This window comes from Cyrtonyx montezumae, unplaced genomic scaffold, assembly GCF_038088225.1.
Source record: "Cyrtonyx montezumae isolate F1298 unplaced genomic scaffold, pur_monq_1.0 scaffold_0, whole genome shotgun sequence".
NCBI lineage: Eukaryota > Metazoa > Chordata > Aves > Galliformes > Odontophoridae > Cyrtonyx > Cyrtonyx montezumae.
Genome location: NW_027071824.1, coordinates 7,283,403 through 7,309,397, shown reverse-complemented (window position 1 = coordinate 7,309,397; position 25,995 = coordinate 7,283,403). Strand labels below are relative to the sequence as shown.

General features: G+C 36.8%; 1 protein-coding gene across 1 annotated transcript in view; it reads right to left on the bottom strand.

Annotated features, from left to right (window-relative positions):
• Positions 1-25,995, bottom strand: part of USH2A (usherin) — a 354,043-nt gene that overhangs the window by 102,135 nt on the left and 225,913 nt on the right. Inside the window, exons 38-42 of the mRNA XM_065744176.1 lie at positions 25,067-25,217; positions 24,750-24,892; positions 14,489-15,117; positions 4,542-4,876; positions 1,599-1,721 (exon numbers count right to left, since the gene is read on the bottom strand). Coding sequence (XP_065600248.1) covers positions 1,599-1,721; positions 4,542-4,876; positions 14,489-15,117; positions 24,750-24,892; positions 25,067-25,217 — 1,381 coding nt within the window. The remainder of the gene's footprint in view (positions 1-1,598; positions 1,722-4,541; positions 4,877-14,488; positions 15,118-24,749; positions 24,893-25,066; positions 25,218-25,995) is intronic.

Sequence of the window (25,995 nt, the reverse complement as noted above, 5' to 3'; positions counted from 1 at the left end):
CTTAAACATGACACAAACATGCAAAATAAATTTTGAGATTTGGATTTTCTTCCTATGAAAAGTAAGGCGTGAGTCACTCTACAGCATCTTTCCTCCAACTACAAATTCCTCTTGAGCAGATGAATGCAAAGATACCTTTAGGCTGCAAAGCCCTCTCCAAAACAAATGTTCAGGTGTATCTGATGTCTGGGCACTCTTTTCTGGCCACAGAACTTTCTTTTGCCACTAAGACCCTGTGGGAACTAGTAGCCTTCTAACATGCAGCACATTAGCACGTTGAAAAGAGCTACATTAAAACCAAAGAATCGTAGAATCATTTAAGCTGGAAAAGGCCTCTAAGAGTATCTAGTCCAATGTTTACCTACCACCAGTATTGCCCACTAACCATATCCATCAGCACCACATCTCCATGGTTCTTGAACACCTCTAGGGAAGGTGACCACCACCCCCTGGGCAGTCTGTTGCAATGCCTCTCCCCTGTTCTGGAGAAGGTGTTTTTTTTTCTAATAATCAACCTGTAAATTCTATGGAAAATTTCAAACATGATTTAAGGAAGACATGGTTGCATGGACAGGGTTGTATTAAAGAATGGCTCCATGATCTGTGAGCAGATACCTCCAGTAAGCAAGCAGGGACAACCTAGAGACCCTAATCCTTGGATCAGTTCAGTCTACACAGCAACACTCAGGAACAGAAGTGACATTCTGCTGCATCACATCATACTCATGAGAGATGCCCACACAGATTGCATCCAAGTAGAAGCAATGGACATGTATTTGATGGGCAGTCCTCATAAATCATGCCAGCACACAAGCACAGAGAACACATGCATTCTGAAAATATCCATGAATAATTTACCAAGATTTTACCTGAAAAAAAAAAAAGCAAAATCTTTCTTGCATCTTCCATTAAGGATTCTAAAGAGGATGTTGTTTGTTTATTTTTAAGATGTTAGGCTTGACATTGTGATGGGAAACAAAGGGTGAACAAAAGCAAATGCCTTGTTCTATACCCCACAATATGCCTGTAATATCCTTAGAAGCCGAACCTTCCTTTTCCCCATTTTCTGCACTCTACATTTAACTATCATGAAGCTACAATAAAGCTGCCTTTAAATTAGATCTGTTGAGACTGTAATAAATGCCCTCCCTGTGCTTAGAGATATGAAGGCAGTCATTAAGTTGAACACATAAGAAAAGTCAATGCTGAAACTAAGTTTCAGATGAATTCCAACTAGGACTTTTCAGTCATTGTGTATGTGCTGATTTTGCTAAATTTAGAAATATGTACTCAACTAGAGCATTTGTACATATAAATATGAATGGCTTGATTGCACAAGCATGAAGATGGTAAAAATTCACAAGACTTGTATTTGTTCATTTGACTTTTAGAGCAATATAATATATGAAAGAGTCAAGAATGACAGAGTAATAATAAATGCCTGCATATTAGAATGATTAATACCAAAGATGATGACAAAAATATTTCATTACATAATTAATACATTCACTACATAAAGACACAAGAAATACTTTGAACTATTAAACATACACTATACAAAATGCCAGCATTTGTTTTTATAGTTTTTGTAATCTCACCTGCTAAGACCCTTATCTTCATAAAACCACTGAGTTCCTGAGTAAATATTGTGCCACAGATTTAAATCTTCAGGGGGATTTGATGCAAGTGGTTGCTGGATTTTACGTCTCAGGAGCTCATATCTAACACAAAAGACAAGCAGAACACCAGGATTATCTCAACTAATGTTATTACACAAAAAAAAGAAATCTTTTTTTTTAAAGCCACATATTATTTTGTTTTCACAGCTGTAAACTTTCTGAGATAAACATTCTGTTTGATGTTTAATGATTTAAAACATTTAGTTACTTAAACTGCTTTGAAAATTGAAAACGATCACTTTCATTGGAAAGACTAAGTGCATTTAATAATCCACGGATTCTAAAATTGTGGAAATGCCAGGAAGATGAAGTCCAAGTCCAAACAGTCCAGTTACAGTGTCTTGCACAGACTTGACTCACACCATCTGACACGCACACTCACACTGTCAACCGTTATAAAAGGTCTTTATGGAATTTAATAAAGACTGTATCACTTCTTCTCTATACAAACTGAAGAGGATAACGCTATATGCTGCATTTTGTAATTGTTCTAGAGATTACATAGAAAACTATATTCTGAAGGAAACAAATTTATATAGATTTGTTCAAAACCCTGCAGGATAATTATTCTTTATTATATTGCACAGAACTATTGTAATAGGACTTTAATTTCAAAATTTTAGTGTTGTTTTCTTTGTAAGGTGCCAGAGATTTGTGTTCCTTCACCACTTACAGGGTCACTGGAATTGCATTCGATGGTGATCTTCAGTTTTATTCAAACATAGTTACATATATCTATCAGGTCACTTAAATTATCTAAATTCTACGTCCTGAATTGCTTTATATCCCCAGTCCAGCTGTAAATGTAGTTCTGTTAAATTCCAGTCAGAAGTATACATATTCTCAGACAGAGCACAGAACCACAGAACTGTAGGGGTTGGAAGGAATTCTGGGAGGTCATCAAGTCCTACTCCTTGCTAAAGCAGTTCTGAACAGGAGATTGAGCAAGAAAATATCCAGGTGGGTTTTGAATATCTCCAGAGAAGGACAGTCCATACAGTCTCTGGTAGCCTGTTCCCATGCTCCATCACTCTCACAGCCTGATGAGGAAACATTGGATAGTTTAGTTCCAGATCTGAGTCTCTGAATTAACCAGATATATAATGCATTATGCATACAATGCTTTTGTGTTTCCTCAAAAGCAGAATCAGCTGAGAAGTGCTGATACAAGAGAGCTGAGACCACCGCTGCACCTTGGAAACAAGGACATACACATGAGAGTTCCAGCTAGCCTTCTTCATTGGTTTGGAGAAATAATCCTCGACGGGGACAAGCAAACATTGTTCCACTGACCATAGTGGCAACAAAACAAACTATACTGCAGGAACTGGGAACATAACTATAGAAATCAAATAACAAAAACTAATTTAACTGCAACTTCATCAAAATACTCGGGAGACTTTATGCCCCAAGTACAACTCTCACATCACTGGTTCAACAATGCCAACAAAATCCAAAGACAGAATATTACAGTTTTATTAGGAACAGTCTTGGCATACTCAGTCCAGTGTAATTCACAAAGAAGCTACGAAAAACCAGAATTTTTTTGAACATTGAATGGTGATCATGTGCAAATCACCTCCACTGGCAGCTGCTGCTGCTGCTCTGCTTGCTGCAGACTTATTGCTCCATCACGCTGTACAGAGCAGCTGCTTCAGTGGTTGTTCTTGTTGAGGGCAGCATGGCAGGCACACCATGAAGGAAATGAAATCTGCAGATGTAGGTTGTGTTGAATTACTTCAATAATCTATGGTAAAATGTTCATGTTGTTAAATCCAAAATAACGGGCTGCTTTTCAGTTGTAGTGTGCTCTAATTAAGCCTGAAGAAAAAGGCAAGCTATTGTGGTGTAATAATGTACCCAACTGAAACAGCATTACAGATAATTACAGAGCCCAACAATGCACCTAGAAGAGAGCCTCAAATGGCTTACAGAGATATAAGTTTACAGATCATATTTTGCAAAACCTTAAAGCACCCGACAGAAATACACAGATTCAACTTTTTAAAACTATGTACAAAGGGATATTTAACTTTCTAAATCTTCACACAGTCAATTTTTTTTCTTTTCAGTGTGTGTGCGCATACACACAACACATGCACAGTAATCACAAAATGAAGTCAAGATCCCCATCCCATGGTTGCAGAAAAATCTCAGAAGATAAGCCTTATTTTAGATCCTGTGGAGAAATCTAGATTGACATACCCACCAATTCCTTATAGTTCCCATTTTGATCTCTGACCAAAAACCTGTAGCCCTTTAACTTATCTTTTTCTTATGCACTCTCTCATTCTCAACTTGATTAATAAGCTTAGTTTTGAAGCTCATTTTGTGTCATTGTGCCACCTTTGTCTTTATCAGGAATTGCCCGCACAGAGTACTGGGAATATAGTATCTGTTGAATATTTGTGTTGACAGAGATCTCATGTTTTTCTTGACATTTTGTCAGTGAAACATTTGCTGAACTCTCAATCAACACCTAGCTGATCCTACAGCCCAAACAGCTATGGCTTTGCAAAGATCCCATGCATGCTCTTTCTGGCTCTTCCAACAGTGATGACTTGAAAGACCCAGAAGATTCCTGAAAGCATTCTGAAAAGTAAATTCCACAGCATGGGAGCCACAGACACATAATCCTGTCTCCTCTGAAGTTCAAAGTAATTTAAAGTTCACTCCACATTATCTGCCTCCAAACATGCCCAGTTTCCATAAGTTGTCTCATGGACACCTGAACACTAAAAAAGAACTTCAGAAGGAGAAGTGAAGATATTGCATGATAAAGTTTGCATTGCCTAAAATTTTTCAAGTCAAACATACTTAAGGAGAAGAAAACTGTCAAATCATCAGCAACTAAAAGCTTACCTCAGATGAGGTCCATTTGGTCTTAGTGGTGGTTGCCAAGATATGGCAATAAAGGACTCACTGATTGGGGTCACAGACAAGAGACTGATTCCCTCAGGAGCTGTTGAAGGAGTGGTCACACTAGTAGGCAAACTCTCTGTGCAGCCTCCTAGTAAGCCATTGCCTCCAGAACAAGCTATTACAGTGATGGAGTAGTTCGTATACGGTAGAAGATTAGTCACCAAGTAACTTAATGTTGACGCAGAATTCCCAGCAATGACAATTCGTGGATCGGGCATGCGAATCTCATAGTTAAGGATTTCACCGTTCTGTATCAGAGGAGGTTTCCATGAGACCTGAAGAAGGAGGAAAAAATAAAAATAAGTGACTTACTGCAGTCAGACTTACTGCATATGACAGACTTACTGCAGAATGCAGAAATACAGATGCAGTGTGGTGTAAATGGACACAGGCATAATCTCAAGATGGGCTTTTACTTTTCTGTACTTTTGTGTACGGATCTTCTCAGGAACCTGAGACTGAGTTTTAAAAGTACCTCAGTTAGAAATCTATCCTTTAATTCTAGTGAGGGTTTCAGTAACAGTTGTAGCCACTGAAAAACTACTATCAATCTTGCCAGGAAAACAGGAGCCCTCCACTCTGAAGGTGTTCAGAGGCATTAGCAAAAATACAGTGACCATCATAAATACCACTGTTATTCATTTGCTTAAGATATACTGCTTCGTGTGCTTGTCAATTACTGGCAGAGTAAAACCAAATCTATTTGCATCATTTTCAGAAGTATGTAATTGCATTAGCTCCTACATAGATGACATGACATAGAGCCCAGACTTAGCTAAACTTAGCATACTTCTTATGTGATAAAATTTCCTCTTTTTCCTTTTTATTTTTCACTGATAAATTACATTGCTGTCATATGAACAACAGACAATTTTTTCCATTTTCAAAATTACAAATTATGCTGAGAATGCTCCACTGCTATACTTACTGTCTTGATTCAATTTTTTTTAATGCATATTATCTACGTATTATTCTTACCAACTCCAGTTAGGAATCATAACCAGATCATTGTACCATAAAGTGTGATAAAGCGCAAGAATGTTCTTCATACTTTTATAAGGATTTTTGCCAGTGTATCATGACCGAGGAGATTTCAGACTGACACAATGAGGACATCTAACTGTTACGAAAGAATTCCAAGTTTTATCAAGTTTGCATAATAGCACTGATTAGTCCTTTGTCCCCTTGAACTCTCAGTGTAGGAAATATAGCAGCTGTTCTTTGCTCATCTCTATGCCTTTTTTCCTTGCTACTGACCCACTCATCTAAAACAACCACTGTCTTTTTTCCTCCTGCACTTGGGATATGCAAGGATTGAATCTGACTACAGAAAGAACATAGAAGTGGAGAACATCAAGATGAAGATATGTCAGGAATAAAATTAAGAAATATAATAATGAAGTGGTAAATAGTAATACTGAGATACTTCAAGGTGAACATTTTTTGGTAATTCTCTCCAGTCTCTGAAGGAAGTATCTTTAAAATGGTATATACACAATTACACAAGGCCATGGAAACAGAGAAGCTTGATTTAAAAATGATTTTTAAAGGGCTCTTGGGGATTAGGAAGTGTTATATCTTAGGTACAGAAGGACCTCTCAGGCTGTCAGACTTGCAAGAAACCTGGCAGCAAAGTACTGGAGAAAGCTGAAGGATTTTGATAACAGAATCTGGAATACAATTAAACAGAGAATTAGAAACAGGGTGATTTTGAGTAAAGACAGTACAAACAAGATTATTGGTGCCCACATAGGAAAGGCTTAGCTCTGGCTAATTATGAAACGCTGTATTCAGATTTCTGTTACTTGTGGACCCAAATAACGATCAAACAAATAAAGTACTATAAATACAGCACTGCAAAATTTCACAGAAGGTAGGAAGCATTTCTGCACTGTTTCCACAGACACTGAGCAGAACTCTCATTCTGAAGTAGTCAGTGCAATCTGGTTGTAAGTTTAAGATGCAGACAAGAGTGGATTACTAAAGCAGGCAACAGGACATTTTGTTTTCAAGCGCAATTAGAAAGCATTCCAGTCAGTAAATTTCAGGTGAAGTTCCCAATCCCAATGCTTTTTTGTTGCTTTCATACTGTACACACATTCACTGTATGTATGTACAGGATGCATTGTATTTAGCACAGAAAAAGGGGAATGTGCATGGGTTGCTAATTTTGGGGGACCTACCTTTGAAGCTACTGAAGAAAGCAGAGAAAAAATCAAAATAAGGAACACCTTTTCAAAACACACATTTCTGCAACAATTATATATACACAGATATACATATATATATATGTGCTTGTTTGTTTTTTTGAGGTGTAGCACCTGTCCCGAAATTTTACCTTGAAGCGTGACTGAAAATAATATATTTCTCTTCTTTCTTTTTTGAGTACTAATACAGTAAAATTTGTCATTACCAGCAAGAAAAACCCTCTTAATTGTCACTTTAGGCAAGGCAGCTTCTAATAGAAAAACTTAATGTCAAATGCTTTGGGACATTCCTGGTATTGCCCTCTCAGAAGAAAAAATTGTCTAAGAATGCTCACTTTATACATAATCCTATTTCCAGGAAAGGAGGAGTAATTTTTTTTCCTTTACATTTCATTTTAGATTCTCAAATTTTATGTCTAGCAAAACAACACTACTTAATAGAATTTGCACAAGACCTATCATATATTGTAACTCCTTCACGTAAGGAGTAGCTTAATCTGTTTTATATTCTATAAACTAGACTAAATGATGTCCAAGGATACTTGCAGTTACTGGTCACTTGACCTGCTTTGAGTTAACTATGTCAGCTTGGAGTGGCAGGTCATGCAGCTGCCAACAAGCCTCTCTCTCATAAGTATGGGAAGCTTTTGCCTCTTTGCTTCAGTGACAGACCAAGGTCAAGGGACTGCCTGACCTATATGGTGTAAAGGAAGGTGGTGGAGTTTGCTTGGTTAACACACATGGCACTGCTGGATCACTCCTCCACTTCGATGCGCCAAGGTTTGAGGTAAGAGCTTGGCAATGCATGAAAGCAGTAAAGCTCACTAGACAGACAGTGTTGGAAGCAGTAACAGTTTGTTCATTGATTTGAAGCTCAGCACTGAGACCATGAAAGAGGATGCCCATGAGGAAGAGAGAATAAGGTAACTACTGGGAGAGATTAACTGATTCAATGTAATGACTCTAGAAGCTGTCATTTAAAGATCAAAGCACCTTATTTTCTCCACCACAAAATTTAAAGAGACAGAAATTAGCCATTTTCTCCCCATTAAACACTTATAACCTTGAAAGTCTTTTTTTTAATTTTTTTTTTAATTTTTTAATTTTGTGACAGCAGTTGAAACCTGCAGTTTAATGCTGAGCTACACTAAGAAAGGCATTGGCACATACCTATTTTAATAGTTCAGGCCTGGCTTCAACAGTTTGCTTTAAATCAGCATGTTTGGCTTCATTTTATTCTAATTTCTCCTTGCTACTGCTTGTTATATCTACGAACTTAAGGTAATAAATACACTACTGAGAGCTTTTCACTGTTGGTCTCAGAATGCATTGTAAGTCTCAAATTGCAAGTATTACCATTTAAGTTTTATAGATGAATAGACTAAATCACTGAATAAGTCAAATGACAGAAAGAGGAAAACCTGAAAAGAAAACCTGCTATCCCAGTTCTACACTCTAGCACACCTGACCTCACAGAAATTATAGCAGGTTTCAGTCAGAAGTCAGTATCACACCAGAAAAGCAAATCCCAACTCAGGTCAATTATAACTGCTCTCATAGATTTTGCAGATGAATTACATACAGCTTCAGTACTATCACAGAAATGTACAATCAGGTTTGCAGTAACAGACTACTGCTACAAAAACTTATTAAGCTCTCTCATAGGTGGGGGGATATGCAGATAAAAACCTGATTAGTTCACCTCACTGTATGATCAGTAGCAAATGAGCAAGCTGTGCAAGAAATCAGTCTTAAAATGTGGAAAACCTCTGGTGTGTAAGTTAGGGTTGTTCCTGTGGGTGTTGGTGTATCCTAAGTCGCTCAAGCAGCACTTATGTGGCAAATAAACCAAGGTCTCCCTGACCTTAGCAGCACTACAAGGCAATCTTCACAAAAGGATTGATTGCTCCTAAACAATTTCCCCAATGCACCAGGCATACCTACATAAAACTGCAATAGAAGTGAACAAAGCTCAGCTTTCTTTCCTGCCCCAAATAAAGCTGCTAGGTGGACTTCCTGCACTGAAGACCTAGACATCTTTAGCATACAAGTAGACATCAGGGTTGCTCATGTTCTTAAAATATTCTTAGTCAACTGCCATTTGATTTTGAGAATGAAGAAGTAAAACACTGGAAGTTTAATGTGAAGGAGAAAAGAGGTCTTCTTATCAACATCAAGTTTTACCACAGAGGTAACCACAGAGTTATTCCAACAGCATCCAACTTTTGTAATCAGAAGCTACTTCACAGGGCAGCACACATTAAAACATGAGAGAGAGACTCCAGAACATGCATTTATGTTTATAATTTCATAGGAATTGGGTAAATGATAAGGAAAACAGCTTTTTTTCCACAGATCATACTTAAACTGTAATTAAAGCTATTTCATAACTTCTTTAGCTGTGTGTGTAGCATGCATTTCACACAACTGAAATCTTTCTCTCGGGCCTCATAGCCACAGCCTCTTTAAAGAACAATGACAGCGGGCATTTAGCTGTCCACTGTCCAACTTCTGGGCCAATGAAGGACAGAATTCAACATATGTTTATATGTAAGGCCCAGCTAATTTTGTTTCCTCACTTGTAGATCCAATTTACTTGTCAAATCTGAGAAATAGCTACTAGAAAAGTTTATCACTGTAGCAATAGGAAGGGGTGCAGACTTCATCCCTTCATCTGTGGAGAGCAAACTGTTCAATCTGCAAGCTTGCACGCTATCTATCTGTCTCTGTTGCTGCTTCTTATTTATAAAGAATCACAGAATTGCAGGGGTCGGAAGGGACCTCCAGAGATCATCTAGTCCCACTTGAACTATAAATCAAGCTGTTGTCATCTGAGGGTAAAAACAAACACAAATGACACTTGAAATAAAAGTCTGGAACCCTTCCTCAATCAGAGAGCAATGAAGAAATACTTGGGAAACAGAAGTAATTCCTACAGAGTTAATAACATGGTGTGAAATCAACATGCAGTAAAAGAAATTAGAAAGAAGAATGACAGTTTGGTACTATAGAATCACCACTACACTGCATTCCTGACGCACAACACACACATAACATAAATTAAGAGAGAAGTCAAATAAATTACAATAATTTCTGTTTTTCTCATTTTGCATCTAATCAATTTGAAAGAAATTTCTGCAGCTGATATTATCATGAAGGAATAGTACACCACAAGAATTATATGCCAATAAGATACTTATTTCACCCACCCAGGATGAAATCAATCTCTTATCACCAATCTGTGCATGAAGAAGAAAGATTTTTCCTTTGTCTTAAGAGAAACTTCAAGATTAAGTAAAGTCCATGCCGACTTCTAAAAAGTTACACAAGGAAAGATAGAGAATGGCTGCAGCTTCTTGTCTATGGACAGTCTAGGTGGCAGCACTGGTCAGCCAGGGAGAACAAAACAGGCAAATATTAATCAGCAAGCCCCCAGTTAAGACTATAATCAAGATTACAGCTGCCTTCCCTAGGCCAACAATCTTAGGGAAAACTACAGCAGCGAAAGGGAAATCTTTCTATTTGAAGTTAAATGGCCAAAGTTGGAGAATTTACATACTGCAGTTAATTCAGTTCAGTGTACCCAGTCACATAATGTCTTTCCTACACAAAGAACTCCTTTAAGTAATTATTCACTGTGTAAACCAACCTCTTTATCAAGCCACTCAACCTAGCTACATTCCTGAATGTCATATCAGTGTGAGGTGTCAGACTGAAGCAGCACATCAATTGCAAACCTCGCAAGAAAAGGAAACAATTTCTTTGATACTTCTGTACATTAAGGTATAGCAAATCTTGTGTAACAGGAATAATGTTCATGGCATTGGCATATACTAAATAAACGGCTTTTGCATTTGCTGAATGCCTCCACTTCACTTTGGCATTTAATCAGCCACAAAAGCAGATTACTGTGCAGTATACTCTACTACCATGAACATTATCAATTCAGCAAATATTAAAAAATATCATGAATGTGTCACAGAAATTGGTCCTTTGCACAAAAGAAAGTTAAATGTTATTGAGAGATATCAGTCCATTCTGATTAAAATAGAATGTTAAAGGAGCGCATACACATCAGAAATGTTTATGCCAGGTGACCTGCCAAGCTGATATTTTCCCTCTTGTAGAGTGAAAGCTTTGGTCTATGAAAATAAGCTGTATACTCAAGTGAGTACTATCCCGGAGTGCTTTGAATTCCTCACATCCTCAAATCATTTATATTGATTCTATGACTAAATAAAGGAATGGAAATATGTTTCTCTCTTTTAATAAATTCTCTCTGTTTTCAGTATAAGTAAATATTTGCACTTCTGGTTTAGGGATTGGTTGCACTGACAACTGAAAGCCTCTATTGATTTGCAACCCTGGCTTGGTAAAGGAGTCTCTCACTAATCTTTCCCACAGTGCCCTTCCAATACTTTCTATGCTAACCTGGAAGGACAGCTCTCTCTAGGGCAAGGGGTAATTAAACTCTCATGTTGGCTTCCTCCTGAAGAGATGGCTTATTTTGCATTCTCTGCTTAAGATTCACCATTGTAGATACTGAATAAGATGAGAGTGTTGTAAAGCACAAACAGACTCCACAAATTTGATTTGATGGTAGGCTACTCCAGAGAGAAAGCCTGCCATTCTGGGACTCTCCTCAGAGTTTAAAGACAACAGTGTAAAGCAATCCCAAATCAGATCCAACCTGCTTCCACACATGAAAGCTTTTCAACCAGCAATTGACAGTCGCTGCAAAAACAAATCACAGTAATTCTGGCCTGGAAACTACTAGGGCTCCTCTGAAAGTAATGTCTCCTATTCTATTATATTGGCCCATGACAGCAGAGGCAGATGTTGGCTGTATGACAGTAGAGATTGAACTTTCCCACCAATATCAGTATTGAAAAGCATTAGGAGGCAACCTATGGGGCAACCCCATAAGTCTGGGATGAAGCACAAAAAGGGTTTGGGGAGTAGTTACACAGATCTTCAACCTTGATGGAAAGAGCAGAGCAAATAAAAAGCAAATATTTTAAAATGTGTGCTACTTTGATTATCTCATATTCTGCTACAGAACAGTCACACAGGCCACAACAGTACCTCAATACCATAGTAATATCCACTGACTGCTTTCAGAGTCATACTCTGAAATGAACTTCCTATACGCTTTAAGAGAGGGAAATAACCACACCACTAGCCATCTAACCCACTTGACTTACAAGAAGACTAACAAGGAAGGTTGCTTCCATCTGCCAAGAAGGAGAAGGTGAGAAAACCAGTGGGTGCAACAAGCTCGTTCCATAATTTCTTCAGTTATGTTGTGCAATTTCTTCAGTTATGTTAGCTCTCCTGCAGCTATAACCTTATTTCAGTTTTTAGAAAGTATTGTAGATGATAGTAATAATAAAATAATAAAAGTCTTAACAATCTCTTGCTGTCCTGAGTAAGTAAGATTTTTATGGGACACTACGAACCTTAGAAATCAGAAGTAATGCTTAATTGATGAAGTGCACAGCATCTGTACGAAGTCATACACAGCATTTTTGTTTGCTGTTTGCCCTGAAATTATGAAATCTATTAAGTTAAACAAAATAAAATAAAACTAACTAAATTATATAAAATACTAGATGAGTTAGAAGAATTTCTGTCAGCATTGTCAAAGGATACCAATACTTGGTACACAACGAAAGAGAATTTTTACTACCGGGCAGATAATTAGAAGACAGTATATTTGGAAAATCACATACCTAAATCACTTTTATCAATTAAATGCTACTATCTTTAGTTTTTAACATTTAAAATGATCCATAGAACCAAGGCATGGAAATAAAAACATCTAAATGCCAATATCATTGATAGAAATTAGTCTTAACAGACATAAGACTCCAAGCAGAGAAAATCAAGCTCAAGACTGCAAGACCAGCAGTGACACAATGTCCACAATTCATACAGTAGGTCATACAGTGTTGATGTTAAAGGGCTTTAAAGAGCTCTGAATGTTAATGATAGACTTGATAAGAAGAGGGGGAAAAAAGCACTTGAATTCTTTGGCAGGAAATGAAAAAATTCAAAGCATTGTTTCATCATAATCAAATTGTTACAGAATGAAGACTGTACTGCCTGATTTCAGGTTTCAGAAGAAATAAATGATCAAACTGACATACAGTATTGGTAGATTCCTTAATCTTGGAACTGAGCAAAAGACACAAAATTACAGCTGAGCACACACCTCTGATCTCAACAGAAGACATCCAGTAAAGAATGACAAAGCTGCTGATAACTCAAGGGCTTTTATAATTGGGACTGAGTATTGACTGCATATGGAGAAAGAAAAAAATATGGTGAGATAAAAAATTATTATGCCCTTTTCACATTAACTGAAGCATTAATGGTTGCGGTGACTTATTTTTTGGTCAAATACAGTCAAAGCCAATATGTAAAAGCTCACGCAATAAAATGTGAACATGTGTGTAAGCATGTCACTAATCCAGGGCTGCTGTTTATCCAGCATTATTTCTTCTGGTAAATCCTTGAAACATGTCTTAGTATAAATTGTGGTAGATATTAAGATATAGTTACAGAAGCATAGTCTTGGAAGTAGATAGCCCAAATCTCCAATAAACAGTCTAGCAATTCATCACCATTACCAGTGGTCGATCGTTATTAATTCTTACAGTAACCATTGTACTCATACTGAACTCATTTGCCATTAATGTGAATGTAACAAGCAATTACTTAGATGTTAAAACAAGTTTAAGAGCTCAGGATTATTATTATTATTATTTTTTATCTAGTGGTGAATGGCTTTAATCATAGCTTAAGATTATGTGCAAACAAAGCAAAAAATCAGCATTGGTTTACTGCTCAGATTCACACCCTCAAACTGCTTAGACTACATTGGTAACATCACTATGTTTACCTTTTGAAAATACAATGTATACCAAAAATAATAAATCTAACAGATGAACTTCAATCTTATGCAAATGTCCTTTGTTTTGTGCTCTGTTGAGCAAGCTACTGTACCAATACTTTTGGCATTAGTACAAGACTGAATCCATGGAAGCATGTGTGTATTTACACAAAAGAGGCTTCTAAGCTACAAAAATCCCTCTTGTTTGGTTACACTAATTTCCCTTGAATGAAGTTTGTATGCAAGCCAAAACAATGGTAGTTATCCTGTCCTCTAGAGTTCATTCCCAACAGAACGATGCAAATAATTGAAAACTTCCTAGTTAGCCCTGTAAGACTATTCTTTTGTAAATCAGGAAAACAATACTGCTATTTTTTCTTCATTTGCTACTTTGCAAAATCTGATTCCTATGTATTAGGCTTACTGAATTACATAAAAATTCTTTTTACTTCTTTGCATTTTAATGAAGCCTTGAAATATTGGGGAAGATAGTAGGTTATTTTCTGATCTGATTAGGGAGTTAAAAGTAAGCATTCAAGTTTAATATTCAAACTACGTCAGATATATATAGAAACAAAAAATGAACTGGAGTATAACGCCAGGAGGCTAGTATAAAGGAAGATGGAAAGGAATGTAATGTTTTTGAAGCAAAAGATAGATGCTAATTGTTTAGCTACCCCTGCAGCAAATAAATGTTAGCTCAGCCAGTAGGTGTCTCTGCTAAATACAACAGCTGCTACAGGAAAAGCCTGTTAAAGACACGAGGTGATAAAAATGATCCCTACCTTAACTGAATGTGGTCCCTGCACTTCTGCATTCGGTGCCTGAACACCCACAGGTCTTGATGGTCGAGTGGTAACTTCTGACCATGAACTGCTGTTCATACCTCCATTAACAGTGCTCATCAGTATTCTGTACTCAAACTTCTGCCAAGGGATCAGAGCAGTACTCTGGTCAACATAGCTCATGGACTGACTGAAAGGAAGAGTCACCACAGTTGATATTTGTTCGGTTCCTTTTACCCTCCTTTCTATCGTAAGGTTTTCCATCAAACCATTTGGGTGATCAGGCAGTTGCCAGGATATAACAACAGACGTTGGAGTATCAGAATAGAGTGCTGGAGCAGAAATGCCTTCAGGTGCATCTGGAAGAGTTCGGAATGCTGGGGTCTTGGGTGAAAGAGAGCATCCTTTATATGTGCAACCCTCTACTTGAAACTCATAGACAGTGTACGGATGCAAATCTTCTATGGTGTAATTAGAGCTAGCTCCTGACACTGTAGCACACAGTTCACCATTCTGGTATATGTTATAATGAGTAATAATGCCATTTTTCTTTAATGGATGCTGCCAGGTGATGCTTGCTGCCCTTGATGTAGCATTCAGTAGAAGAGGTGGATCTAGAGGTCCAGGCTCTGTAACAGTGAAAAAGGAAAAAGAAAATTAATAGTAGTCTATGAGTTGTTAAAGTTATTGGTCAGAAATGGTATGCATGAAGAGATCTTCAAAATGATGAAAGAAGCACAAATCTACTAAGCAATATTTCTTCAAAAAGAGTAGGCCTACCAATTCAGGGGGATGAATATAGCTCTCATCTTAAAGGCAAGCTGCTTTACTTCCTCCCTCCTCCTCTGAATATTTTTTCATCACATACTTCAATAGCGTCCTACTGATACTGTTACACACGGAAAAAATATAAGGCTAAGTATCAGTGTAGAATTGCAGTTCTAGCTATCGATATTTTCTAGAGCAGAAGCTACTAATTGCAACCAACAGCACAGCCCACAATGCTGCATATTTTACAGCTCAGTAAGCCCTTACTGCATGTCTCATTATATATTCAATATTTTACTTCATTCTGTTTATAATTCTAATCCATTTTTTGCAATTTATCTACTCCCTGTTAATATTATAGGTGATTTTTTACTGTGACTGTGACAGAAGCTGCCGATTTAGCTCTTTCACCTACTGATAAATAAACAATGCACAGATCTGACCTTTAGGTTAACAGGTTTTATGCTTGCTCCACTCAGCACTCTAACTGATTCAATTATCATAAAGGTTCAGGAGCTTCCATGAATACTGAAAAAGACCGACCATATGCCTGCATAGGTGTTGTGGAACAGCAAATACTCTGCAGCCCTCCAGAGAAATTCCTTAATTGTAAATAATTTCACCGTGCGACACAATCAAGTCACCTTGAATGCAAAACCCTCAGCCTGTGGAGGCAAAGTGTTATTTAAGCTTTACTGGGCTGCGTTAAATTCTGCAATTTGAAGGGCTGTTAAGTTTTTCAATTGAAATTTCATTTAAAATGCAGGTGCTTTTTATTATATTGAGGCTTTACTGCTCTCTAGGTACAAGCAAGAACATGGTGCAATAACACAAATCTGGCTCAATCACTGATCAGTAACAGCTGTAATTCCAGAACATTTAGCATTCTTATAAACCACATCCTGAAATCTATAAATTGCTACAGCGGATCAAGAAAATACTATATTCCCTCCTATTCTGCCCATAGCAATTTTGACATTTATGAGATTTTCCTGTGAACATTACATTTTATTGAAATCTTAAAAAAAGATATACTTGGATTTAGTAATTGTTTAAAATAGCTTTAGGCCTGGGGACTACAGGGAGGCAAGTTTCAAATATTAAGGGTTGAAAATTTAAAATTCATTAGTACTTGTGTGCATGCAAAGACTCCAGGACACATGACATAACATATGCTGAATTTCATATCAGTCAACAACACTAGCATTTAATTTCTAGTGAAGAAGCATGCTGCTCAAACCAAAAATAGCAGTATCTCAATAGGAAGAATATTAAACCAGAAATTAAATAGTTCTTGTTAGTTTTTATATAAAGAGAGAAACAGAGGGAGAATGAAAATAGGGGCCACAGGAAATAAATAAATCCTGCACAAAGACTGTCTCTTTATTTTGGAATAACAGCTGAAATAGTCAGAAGTCCCAGTTCTCCTCCTACATACAGAGAGACGTAAATCAGGATTATTGCAGTAATGTCTGTGGAAACACTGAGGTAAAATTGGGATAGCAAGCTTTTTCTTTCTTTCTTTCTTTCTTTCTTCATTTTTTTTTCTTTTAAATTTGAAAATGTAACAGTGTTTTTTCTTTCATTATATGATGCATCACAAAGCTACTCCATAAAACTCATCCATACCACAATTCCTGTTCTACTCTCAGTGATAATAAGGATGGAGTTTTACATTAATGCTTGTGCACTCTAGGATTAATTTAGATCTCTGAATTTACAAGTATAAAAAATGATCTCTTGTAAAGAGCAATCCAATTCTATTTGCATGTACTCTTGGGCAAAATCAATTAGGTCATAAGCTGGTCCATTATTTAAACTTCACTGAAAGACAGAGGAGTGTGGGTGTAACCCTGAATTAGATGTATATTCTGTAAAACAAAAATTTTTCTGGGGTGAAGGAGTAAGATTTGCTTTGGAACTGAAGACTTTGAAAATTAGTTGCTGTAAATTCTTGTTTAATGGGGGGAAGGGAGATTGAAAAATATGTTTACCACTGAGCTACAAAGTAGTACTTCCCTTATGCTTCATACATTAGTTAGCATATTGTGAGCTTCTGCAGGAGGAAAAAAAAAACAACAAAGCAAAACAAAAGCAGCAACTGAACAGTTTGTTGTGAGGGGATGGATAAACCCTGTACTTCTACTGTACCAGTTGCTGACATTACAGGTGAAGCATTCAAGTTGAATTCCTCCTACTCCGAGTTTAGGCATATTCCTTAAGGACAACCTCTAATGTATGGGAGGAGGTGTCAAACAAAAATTTGGATCCCCTAGTCCCTCCCACCCCTTCAAAGACCCATATTTTGGTAGCTAGCATACCTATCCATGCATTCCCTACTGCCCTTTTAAAAGAGAGACTTTTAAGGCTCTCAATTCAAACAAGACATTTGAGAGATGCTTAATTGGCCCCACTGGATGGGTTAGCATTAAATCCTGGTCCCTAACACTCATTCCATATAGCTGTTTTTAAATGGCAAGCAGAATCATCTAATTCTATATACAAATCAACAAGTTGAAAGGATCTCCACAATTATGTAAAATGTGAATATTAACTATAATTGAGATAGTTTGCTTATACAATAAAAAGCTCTGAACATGAGAAAAGTTATGCTCACAGCAGTAGCTATCACTTTCTAAAGTAAGAATTCATGGATGAAATGACATGAAAAAGATGGTTATAAAATTTTAATGGAATGATAAAAGGCAAAAGTCAGCCTCTCAGCTGAATTCTTAAAATCCCTATATATCACAATCAGCTCCTTAACTGTAAAATCAATGTGGAGTATAACATGTTGTCAATGTGGTTGTCACTGGAGGGAAGACAGCAAAGTATGACAGCTACACAGCTCAGTCTTACGATGAAAATAAAATCATAAAGCTTTTTACATGGATGTAACTGTTTATAGAAGAAATTACTGAACATGGGAACAGTTGGCATATTTTTCTGTAAGATTCTTAGTTCATATTTTAAATGATTTCATTACAGTATTAATAGTGGAAGGTAGTTTCATTTCAGCAAATGAAATTTTCTTTTATGGCAGGCTATTTTGTTCATCTGCTTCAAAAGTTCAGACTCTACTTAAAAGGAAGGCACAAAACTATCATAAATCTTTTAAAATTCATACCTTTGTTTACTTATTGTACAGATTAGGGGATCCGGGAGCTCTACCCTCCTCAGTATATTTCAGGGGAGTCTACACTTTCATTAATACACTGAGACATGTACCTGGACTTCTGCCCTTTAAAGCTAATGAGAAATAACTGATTTCATGGGAAACTCACTAAGCACAATAGACATTCTGGGCCTTTTGTATTTTAATCATTTACTCTTTTCAGGAATGCGAACAATGAAATTACAAATGTTAAGAAAGTGTGTTAACTTTCATATACTGTATCCAACAGAAGAGCCAAATTGTGCAGCTCTGGGCATAAGGGGCTACAGGAATCTAATCACATCAGATCACAGAACTTGTAAGTTATTAAGCTGTTCATACAGTGACGTGTATCTGTACGAACCCCTTCAAATACGTATTGAGAGCTATTTCCAATATACTCACACTTTTTGCCCACTTCTATTCCCACTGCATGTTGTTTCTAATACCCCAGCCAGGCAGCCAAGAAGATTCTACTTATTCCTGATCTAGGCTCTTACGAGCAGATTGTTCTACTTGTCACGTGAACATCATATCACATTTGTCATGATATTCGTACATCAGCTTAGCTGTTGTTTTCTTTTTGTTGTTCACCCTGCCATGTAATCCACATGGTTTTCTCTTCCATGTGTGACCTTGCCATGTTTTGTCTTTTGCTTCAGTTTTCATTTAGCTTTCTTTAGCACAACTGGCCATACTCACATCAACTAACTATGGATTAGTTTAAATGCCTAAATTGTATGGACCCAATTTACATACCTAAACTGGGAGTCTAGTCTTCTCAGATACCCAATAAAATCAGTGCTTCTAAAAGTTGATAACTGCAGCACTGCAACAGTCTTATCCTAAATTGCTCCCTGGAGGAACTTCCTTCTCTCTACAGACTACAACAATAAACTTTAATAGGTCTCCCTGCCCTGGAAACAAAGCCTTGCAGTGAGTGTGCCAGTGGAGCACACAAGAGCACGCTATATAGGAATAACATTTTCTGTGCTTCATCACTAAATACATGCTGACGAACGTTAGATAAATTGTAGGATCATCCTTTTTTTTTTATTTTTTTTCTTCTGGAAACTTTTATACATATTGATCTCAAGTCATTACTTTATGGTATGTACTTACTGTATCAGTTGTCACTGGACATGGGAATGGACTGTAGCTCTTATAATACAGAGAAAATATGGATTTGCAACCACTATCCAGGAAAAAAATACAGACTGCCTGATAGGCAACTCACAAAAGTTCTCTCTCAACTACAGCAAGACAAGCACAAAAAGGTGCTTCAGTGAGTGCTCTCCACTCTTTATAGTTATGCTGATCCATGGGACTAAAACACAGCTTTCTGAAAGAGGTGACTGAGATGTCCTCTTGCAAGCAAGTCACTGGACTGCAGGTAATTTCTTCATCTAACTAAAAATCAGGCATCTTTTCTTTGAAGTAGTGATTTTTAGTCACTTAAATTTCACCAGCCATGGAGCTGTACTGTAAGAATGGTGCAACTGCCACACAACCAGGTTCAGATAGTTACAACCCATTCTTTTACAGCTCCCTTCCCAGGTAGTTCAAAGACTTATCATGGCAAAAGAGAAAACCTAATTGACATCTGCTTTTTATATCTATAAAATTTCATCTTATTTCCGAATGCAATGCATGAAATTCTGCTCTTAGTTCAATGGTATACACTGACCTCTCAGTTCAGTAGTGAATATATTGACTGCAAAGCAGTTACCATAAATTTACTCTTAAGTTACTGAAAGAAATAAGATCTAATAGAGAAATTTCATCAGCTGTTTCTATTTTGAAGTAAAAAGTTTGATGCTATGCTGACCAAGATCACTGGAATGAGTATTTTTTATTAACACAAGTTTAGCAGGTTTTAAAATATTCATAAGATATATACATTATTCTAATCTGGCAGTGGAGGTCAGAGTTTAAAAAATGCATGGAATCGGTTATTAGCACCATGCACAGGTAAATGGAAATATTTAGAAATTATTTTCACCATTTTTTCCACTGTTAAAAACACCTAAAACTTAACATTAGGAATTCTTATTACCAGATACTGTAGAATATTTACTGAAGGTGACTTACTGAAATGTCTACATTGTATACATTTTTTTCTTTAATGATCTACACTATTCATTAATCTAATCATGAAAGTTCTCTTTGGGCACAACCAAATACATTATGGGTGGTCATGAGAACCCATTTGAACACAGCTAGAGGAATTGGTCAGAGTGCTATTTGTGAATCCATAAACTTGACTGAACATGTCTAGATTTGTAGCGATGAATGGGACATCACTAGAATCTAAACTAAGCTGCCCAAAACTCCTCTGATATTTGAGGATGAGCTGAAATGCAAAGGGATTTAATCCAAAATTCTTCGCCCTTTTCACACAACAGATGTAACAGACTTGTGGAATGGCCACAAGTTGCTCCGGGGAAGATTTAGATTAGACCTGAGGAAGCATTTCTTTTCTGAAAGAGTGGTCAGGCACTGGAATGGCCTGCCTAGGGAGGTGGTTGAGGCACCATCCCTAGCGCTGTTCAAGAAGCGTTTAGATGAGGTGCTAAGGGATTTGATTTAGTAGTTGGGTAGAGATAGTGATAGGAGGATGGTTGGACTAGATGATCTTATAGGTCCTTTCCAACCTTATGAACTTATGAACTTATGACTTCTATGGCAGCATTTCCTAAATTTTATTTAATGATTCCCAACATCCTCCTAGTTTGCTAAATATTTTTCTTTAGTAAAATATGAAATTTACTCTATATTGTGAAATTATCAGACTGCGTTAATGTAATTACACTGCCTTTAAAAGTGGATGTGATGATTTACATTCACAACATTCATAATGACAGGACGAGAGGGAATGGCCACAAGTTGCTCCGGGGAAGATTTAGATTAGACCTGAGGAAACATTTTTCCTCTGAAAGAGTGGTCAGGCACTGGAATGGCCTGCCTAGGGAGGTGGTTGAGGCACCGTCCCTAGTGCTGTTCAAGAAGCGTTTAGATGAGGTGCTAAGGGATTTGATTTACTAGTTGGGTAGGGATACTGATAGGAGGATGGTTGGACTAGATGATCTTGTAGGTCCTTTCCAACCTTATGAACCTATGAACCTATGAACCATGAGGCACGTGCATATATTAACACACACACATATATTTTATTCCTATAAATACTTAATCTTTGGTGGGAAAAAAATAAGAAAAGACATACAATCACTGTATAGAATTCAATAAGAACTCAGTGTACACATATATATCACCAGAGCAAGAGATGCAGGGAACTTTGACTGTCAAATGTTACTTTAAAAAGTCAAGTCTATTGGTTAGCATGCCCAGGAATTAAGAGTAGTTTTGCAACAAGCTGTCAGTATATGCAGTTTTATAAGAAAAATACTAAAGTCCTGACAGAAATACTGCTTATACCTATTGAAAATCATTCAGTCTTAAACAACTGAGTTGAACATCTTTTCACAGATGGCAACCCTCTACAGTGACACCATAACCAGAGTCCTTTGTCATCAATGAAAGTTTTTTTTGTTGGTCAGTTACAATGATTGCTGGATACTAGAGACATACGTATCAGCATGTATTCTGCAGCAGTTTAAATACAAATGGAATATGGCATTTTATGAAAAATATTTTTCCCTTTGGAGACTGAAAGTTTATAATGGAACTACAGAAAGTTTTTTAAATATGAGATATTGTACTTTAGCTAAAGAAGAAAGTGGACTGCTGATTTTAAAGTATTTAGATGGTGTAAACAATGGTATACATGTTTTATATATTTTTTGTTCTTGTTTGCCTTGGAAACATCTACTACTTTCCATACTAACTTCAGGCATCACTGAATTTGAATTTTGCAGGGGAAAATGTTTCAGTCTGCTACACAGATGCCATCCAAGGTCTACGAAGCAGTTAACTTGTATATATGTAGGTTGCTCCAAAAGTAATGACTCCTATTTACTTCAATGGAAGCTACAACAATTATAAGGAGTGCTATAACACTACTTGATTCAGCAAATTCTCAGCTACAAAGTACTATTTTTCAGCTTAGTCACCACCATTAGCTATGCATTTTTTTTGGCAACAAGAAAAATTTTGTGAACAAGAACCTGGATGCCATGCTTGTAAAAATCTTCACCAGAAGAGCTGACGCAGTGTCATCACTATTGAAATGCCCCACTACAGGCTCACAGCTCACACCTACTGCTTGGTCTCCATAAACACACAGCAAGCATTGATAAATGTCAGAGGTTCCATGGAGAAATTCAGTGACATCTTCATACACAGTTCCATGTTAGACATAAATTTGTCATACTGCTCCTCTGCTCCTATCTGTTGCACGGCAATAAAATGTAGAGGAATATTGGCAGGAAGGTTTAACCTCTACTGCCATACCATCAACATCCACATCTGATGTTACAGGCCAACATAATAAAATAGGAGGCACTACTTTCAGAGCAAATCTAGTATTCACTGATATCAGAGAAAATTGAAATTAATAGGATGCGACTGTTACCTGTGTTGAGGGTACCTAAAACGCATGACAAAACTGAGCAATACTTTTCATTCCCACTGATCTTTGTTAATGAAAAATAGTGATCTACTGATCTGAAACTGAATTTGTCATTGCCAGTCCCATCACTTTCCATATTAACAGTTCTACGCTCTTCAGACTCATGCCATGTAGTCTGTTCAACAGTTCCTTGATTTAACAAAGAGGTGCCAGCATTTCCATAGAACCTTTTCTATTGGATTCTGGATTAGAAGATTTTGCATTTGATAAAGTCTCTGAGCAATGTTACGTGACAAATCTGGAATTAACTGTGCATACTTACACAAAAATCCGACTTCGTTTTTTTTGGTTGGTTGGGTTTTTTTGTTTTTTGTTTTGTTTTGTTTTTTTGGTTTTGTTTTTTGAAAAAACAGATATAATTTCATCTTCCTCTGCAGCGTGGTATACAGTAGCCAAATTTTTTGGTAAAAATGTTTTGGGATTTTTTTTTTTTTTCAAAAAAAACCCACGTTTTTTAAATCTGTAATGAATGAACACGTAGCAAATTTTGGAGAAATTAAGTACATTATAAAGAGATTTTTTTCTTTTATACCTTGTTTAATGAGAAAGCAAGGCATTTTGAACAGGATGCAGACTTAGAAGAAGTTCATATAACACTAAAATCCTAATAGACTGTCTTCATTGATATCTCATTTTTACTGCCTGCACACCGAAGTGCCTTAGGGTGTTTTACACTGGTATGACATCTATATTTGGGACTGTAAGTTTAACCTGATGCTCCTAAACTATTGTTGCAGTACATATTCAGTTTTGACACAACTTCGTTTTTGTCCTTTCTCTCAATGGATGGCTATGTATTTTGAGACAGCACTTTGAAAGGAGATGTGTATTTTCTTTGAAGTTCAACAAATAATTCACCAAAGAAATTTACCTGAAAAAAGTATGTAAGCTTTAACTGTGAAAATATTTATTTTCATACATCACCTGTAGGTAATTAGTTAATATAAGTAAACAGTGTACTTCACCTTTAAATACTGAAGGTGCATTATCTACCCTTGTAAATGTTTGTTAAGGTTCATTTCTTGTATTGTAATCGTTATTTTATCAAAAATGAATATCAGATTACACTTATCTGCATTCATAGCCTGACTACAACCAGTCACCTATGATTATTTAATTAATATTGCAACAATTATTTGACTCTGGTCAAATAGTTTGCATAGTGCTGTCTCTTGCTGTAGGTAGGAGAAGTGCATTTAAAAGGCATCTTTTTTTAGTGTAAGTAAAAAATATTTTTGTACAAATGGTAGGTGTAGAATTTTAAAATTCTGTTTCAGGGAGTTAGATACAGTTAGAAGGCAGGAAGCCTTCACAAAACACACATTCCTATGAAGTCCTTCTGGAACATATATGAGGGCTGTTCCTTAGCTCTCGTGGAAATTAATAGGAGGCATTACTTTTGGAATCACCTACCTAGAATGAAGTCCTCAAACATAAAGGAATGCCAATTTAGAGAGCAGTACTTGTAAGCATAACTTAAACTAACCATATATGAGCACGTGCACAGAGAGATCACATATATAAAAAAAGGCATTACTTCCCAGATATGTATTTAAATATTCATGTTTTATAAAAATCTAAGAAAACAGATACTGATCCCTTAGGAGTTGTTACTGTAAATGCATACTCAGGAAGGAAGCACATTACTACTATTTAAGTAAGAAGGCTAGATATCCAAATATGTACTATGGCAGCTGATCTGTTATTTCTATTTTGTGCTAAATGAAGATAAATAAGAGTGGACTGCTTACTGTCCTCTGCTGTAGTCATTGAAGTCCAGTTGCTATAGGCATGGCCATAACCATTGGAGGCAACCACTCTCACCTCATACTCAGTGTATGGCTGAAGATCTCTGATGCTGTGCTGTAAGGAAGCAGTTGGGCTGGAAAGCAACCTGCAAAGAAAAGTCGCACAAGCTACAGTTTTAAACATTCTAGCACTGAAAGGAATGACTAAAACATTACATGTCTCGCAAACAAAACCAGCCACCCTAAGGGTGAGCCATATTTAAAATAACAGGACTTTTCTTGCTCAGCAGTTGACGGTGGCTTTGCAATGGTCTGCGTACTCTAGAATGTCACCAGCAGAATGCCTCTGCCGCATCTGGAGTCGGTAGCTGGGTGCGCCTGGGGCGTTGTTGCGAACTGGTGTAGACCAGACAACCTGAAGACTGGTCGGAGTGGCAGATGAAAGCCTCGGAGGCATCACACCATCTGGAGCTGTCGAAAAGCATGGATGAATTAGAGCAGAGAAAACCACGGACAACATATGCCGGGTGGAAACAAAACGCTCCACATACTGGAAAAACTGTTCCTCAGGATCAACAGCAATGTTAACACGGTCCATTTAGTTTAACATTTTCACTACTGGACTATATTTTATTTTCTTTTTCCAAAACACTTAATATCATTTTGCTAAAAGCAAACCTCCAAACACCAAAAGGAATTCATAAGCAACATATTCTCTACCACCTGTTCATATACTATCTGCTTCTCCTTGTGCCCAGTTCTGCCACCCTTAGAAATCAGAGAGATGCTCACAAAAATATTACTGAGCAAGACTAATATCAATCAGATCTTTTATCACCCTGATGCTTTCTCACCCTTAAATTTATAATAATTTAAAAAGAAAGTAAATTAAATTTTAACAGAAAATAAAGCTTTTCAGGTAGAAATCAAAATAGATTCACTGAAGTCTCAGTCACTCGCCCATGGTTTTGTTAAGGAAATTAGTTTTTATGAAGTCCAGGAACTGCAGATCAAAATCTGTCACTAATGATGCTACAAATGACCTTTAACTGCTGCAAATTTCATTGTATGCAGTAAAATGAACTATGCCAACTTGGAGTTTATGGCTTTGTCTTTTTTTTCTTCAACAGTCTGTTGAAGAAACTTTGTGTACATAAACACATCTGGAACAATGCACGTCTGTAGCTCTTTTCCAGAGAATTAAAACACTAGAAAGTTATTGCCTTTGTCATTTAATCTCTTGTATAAT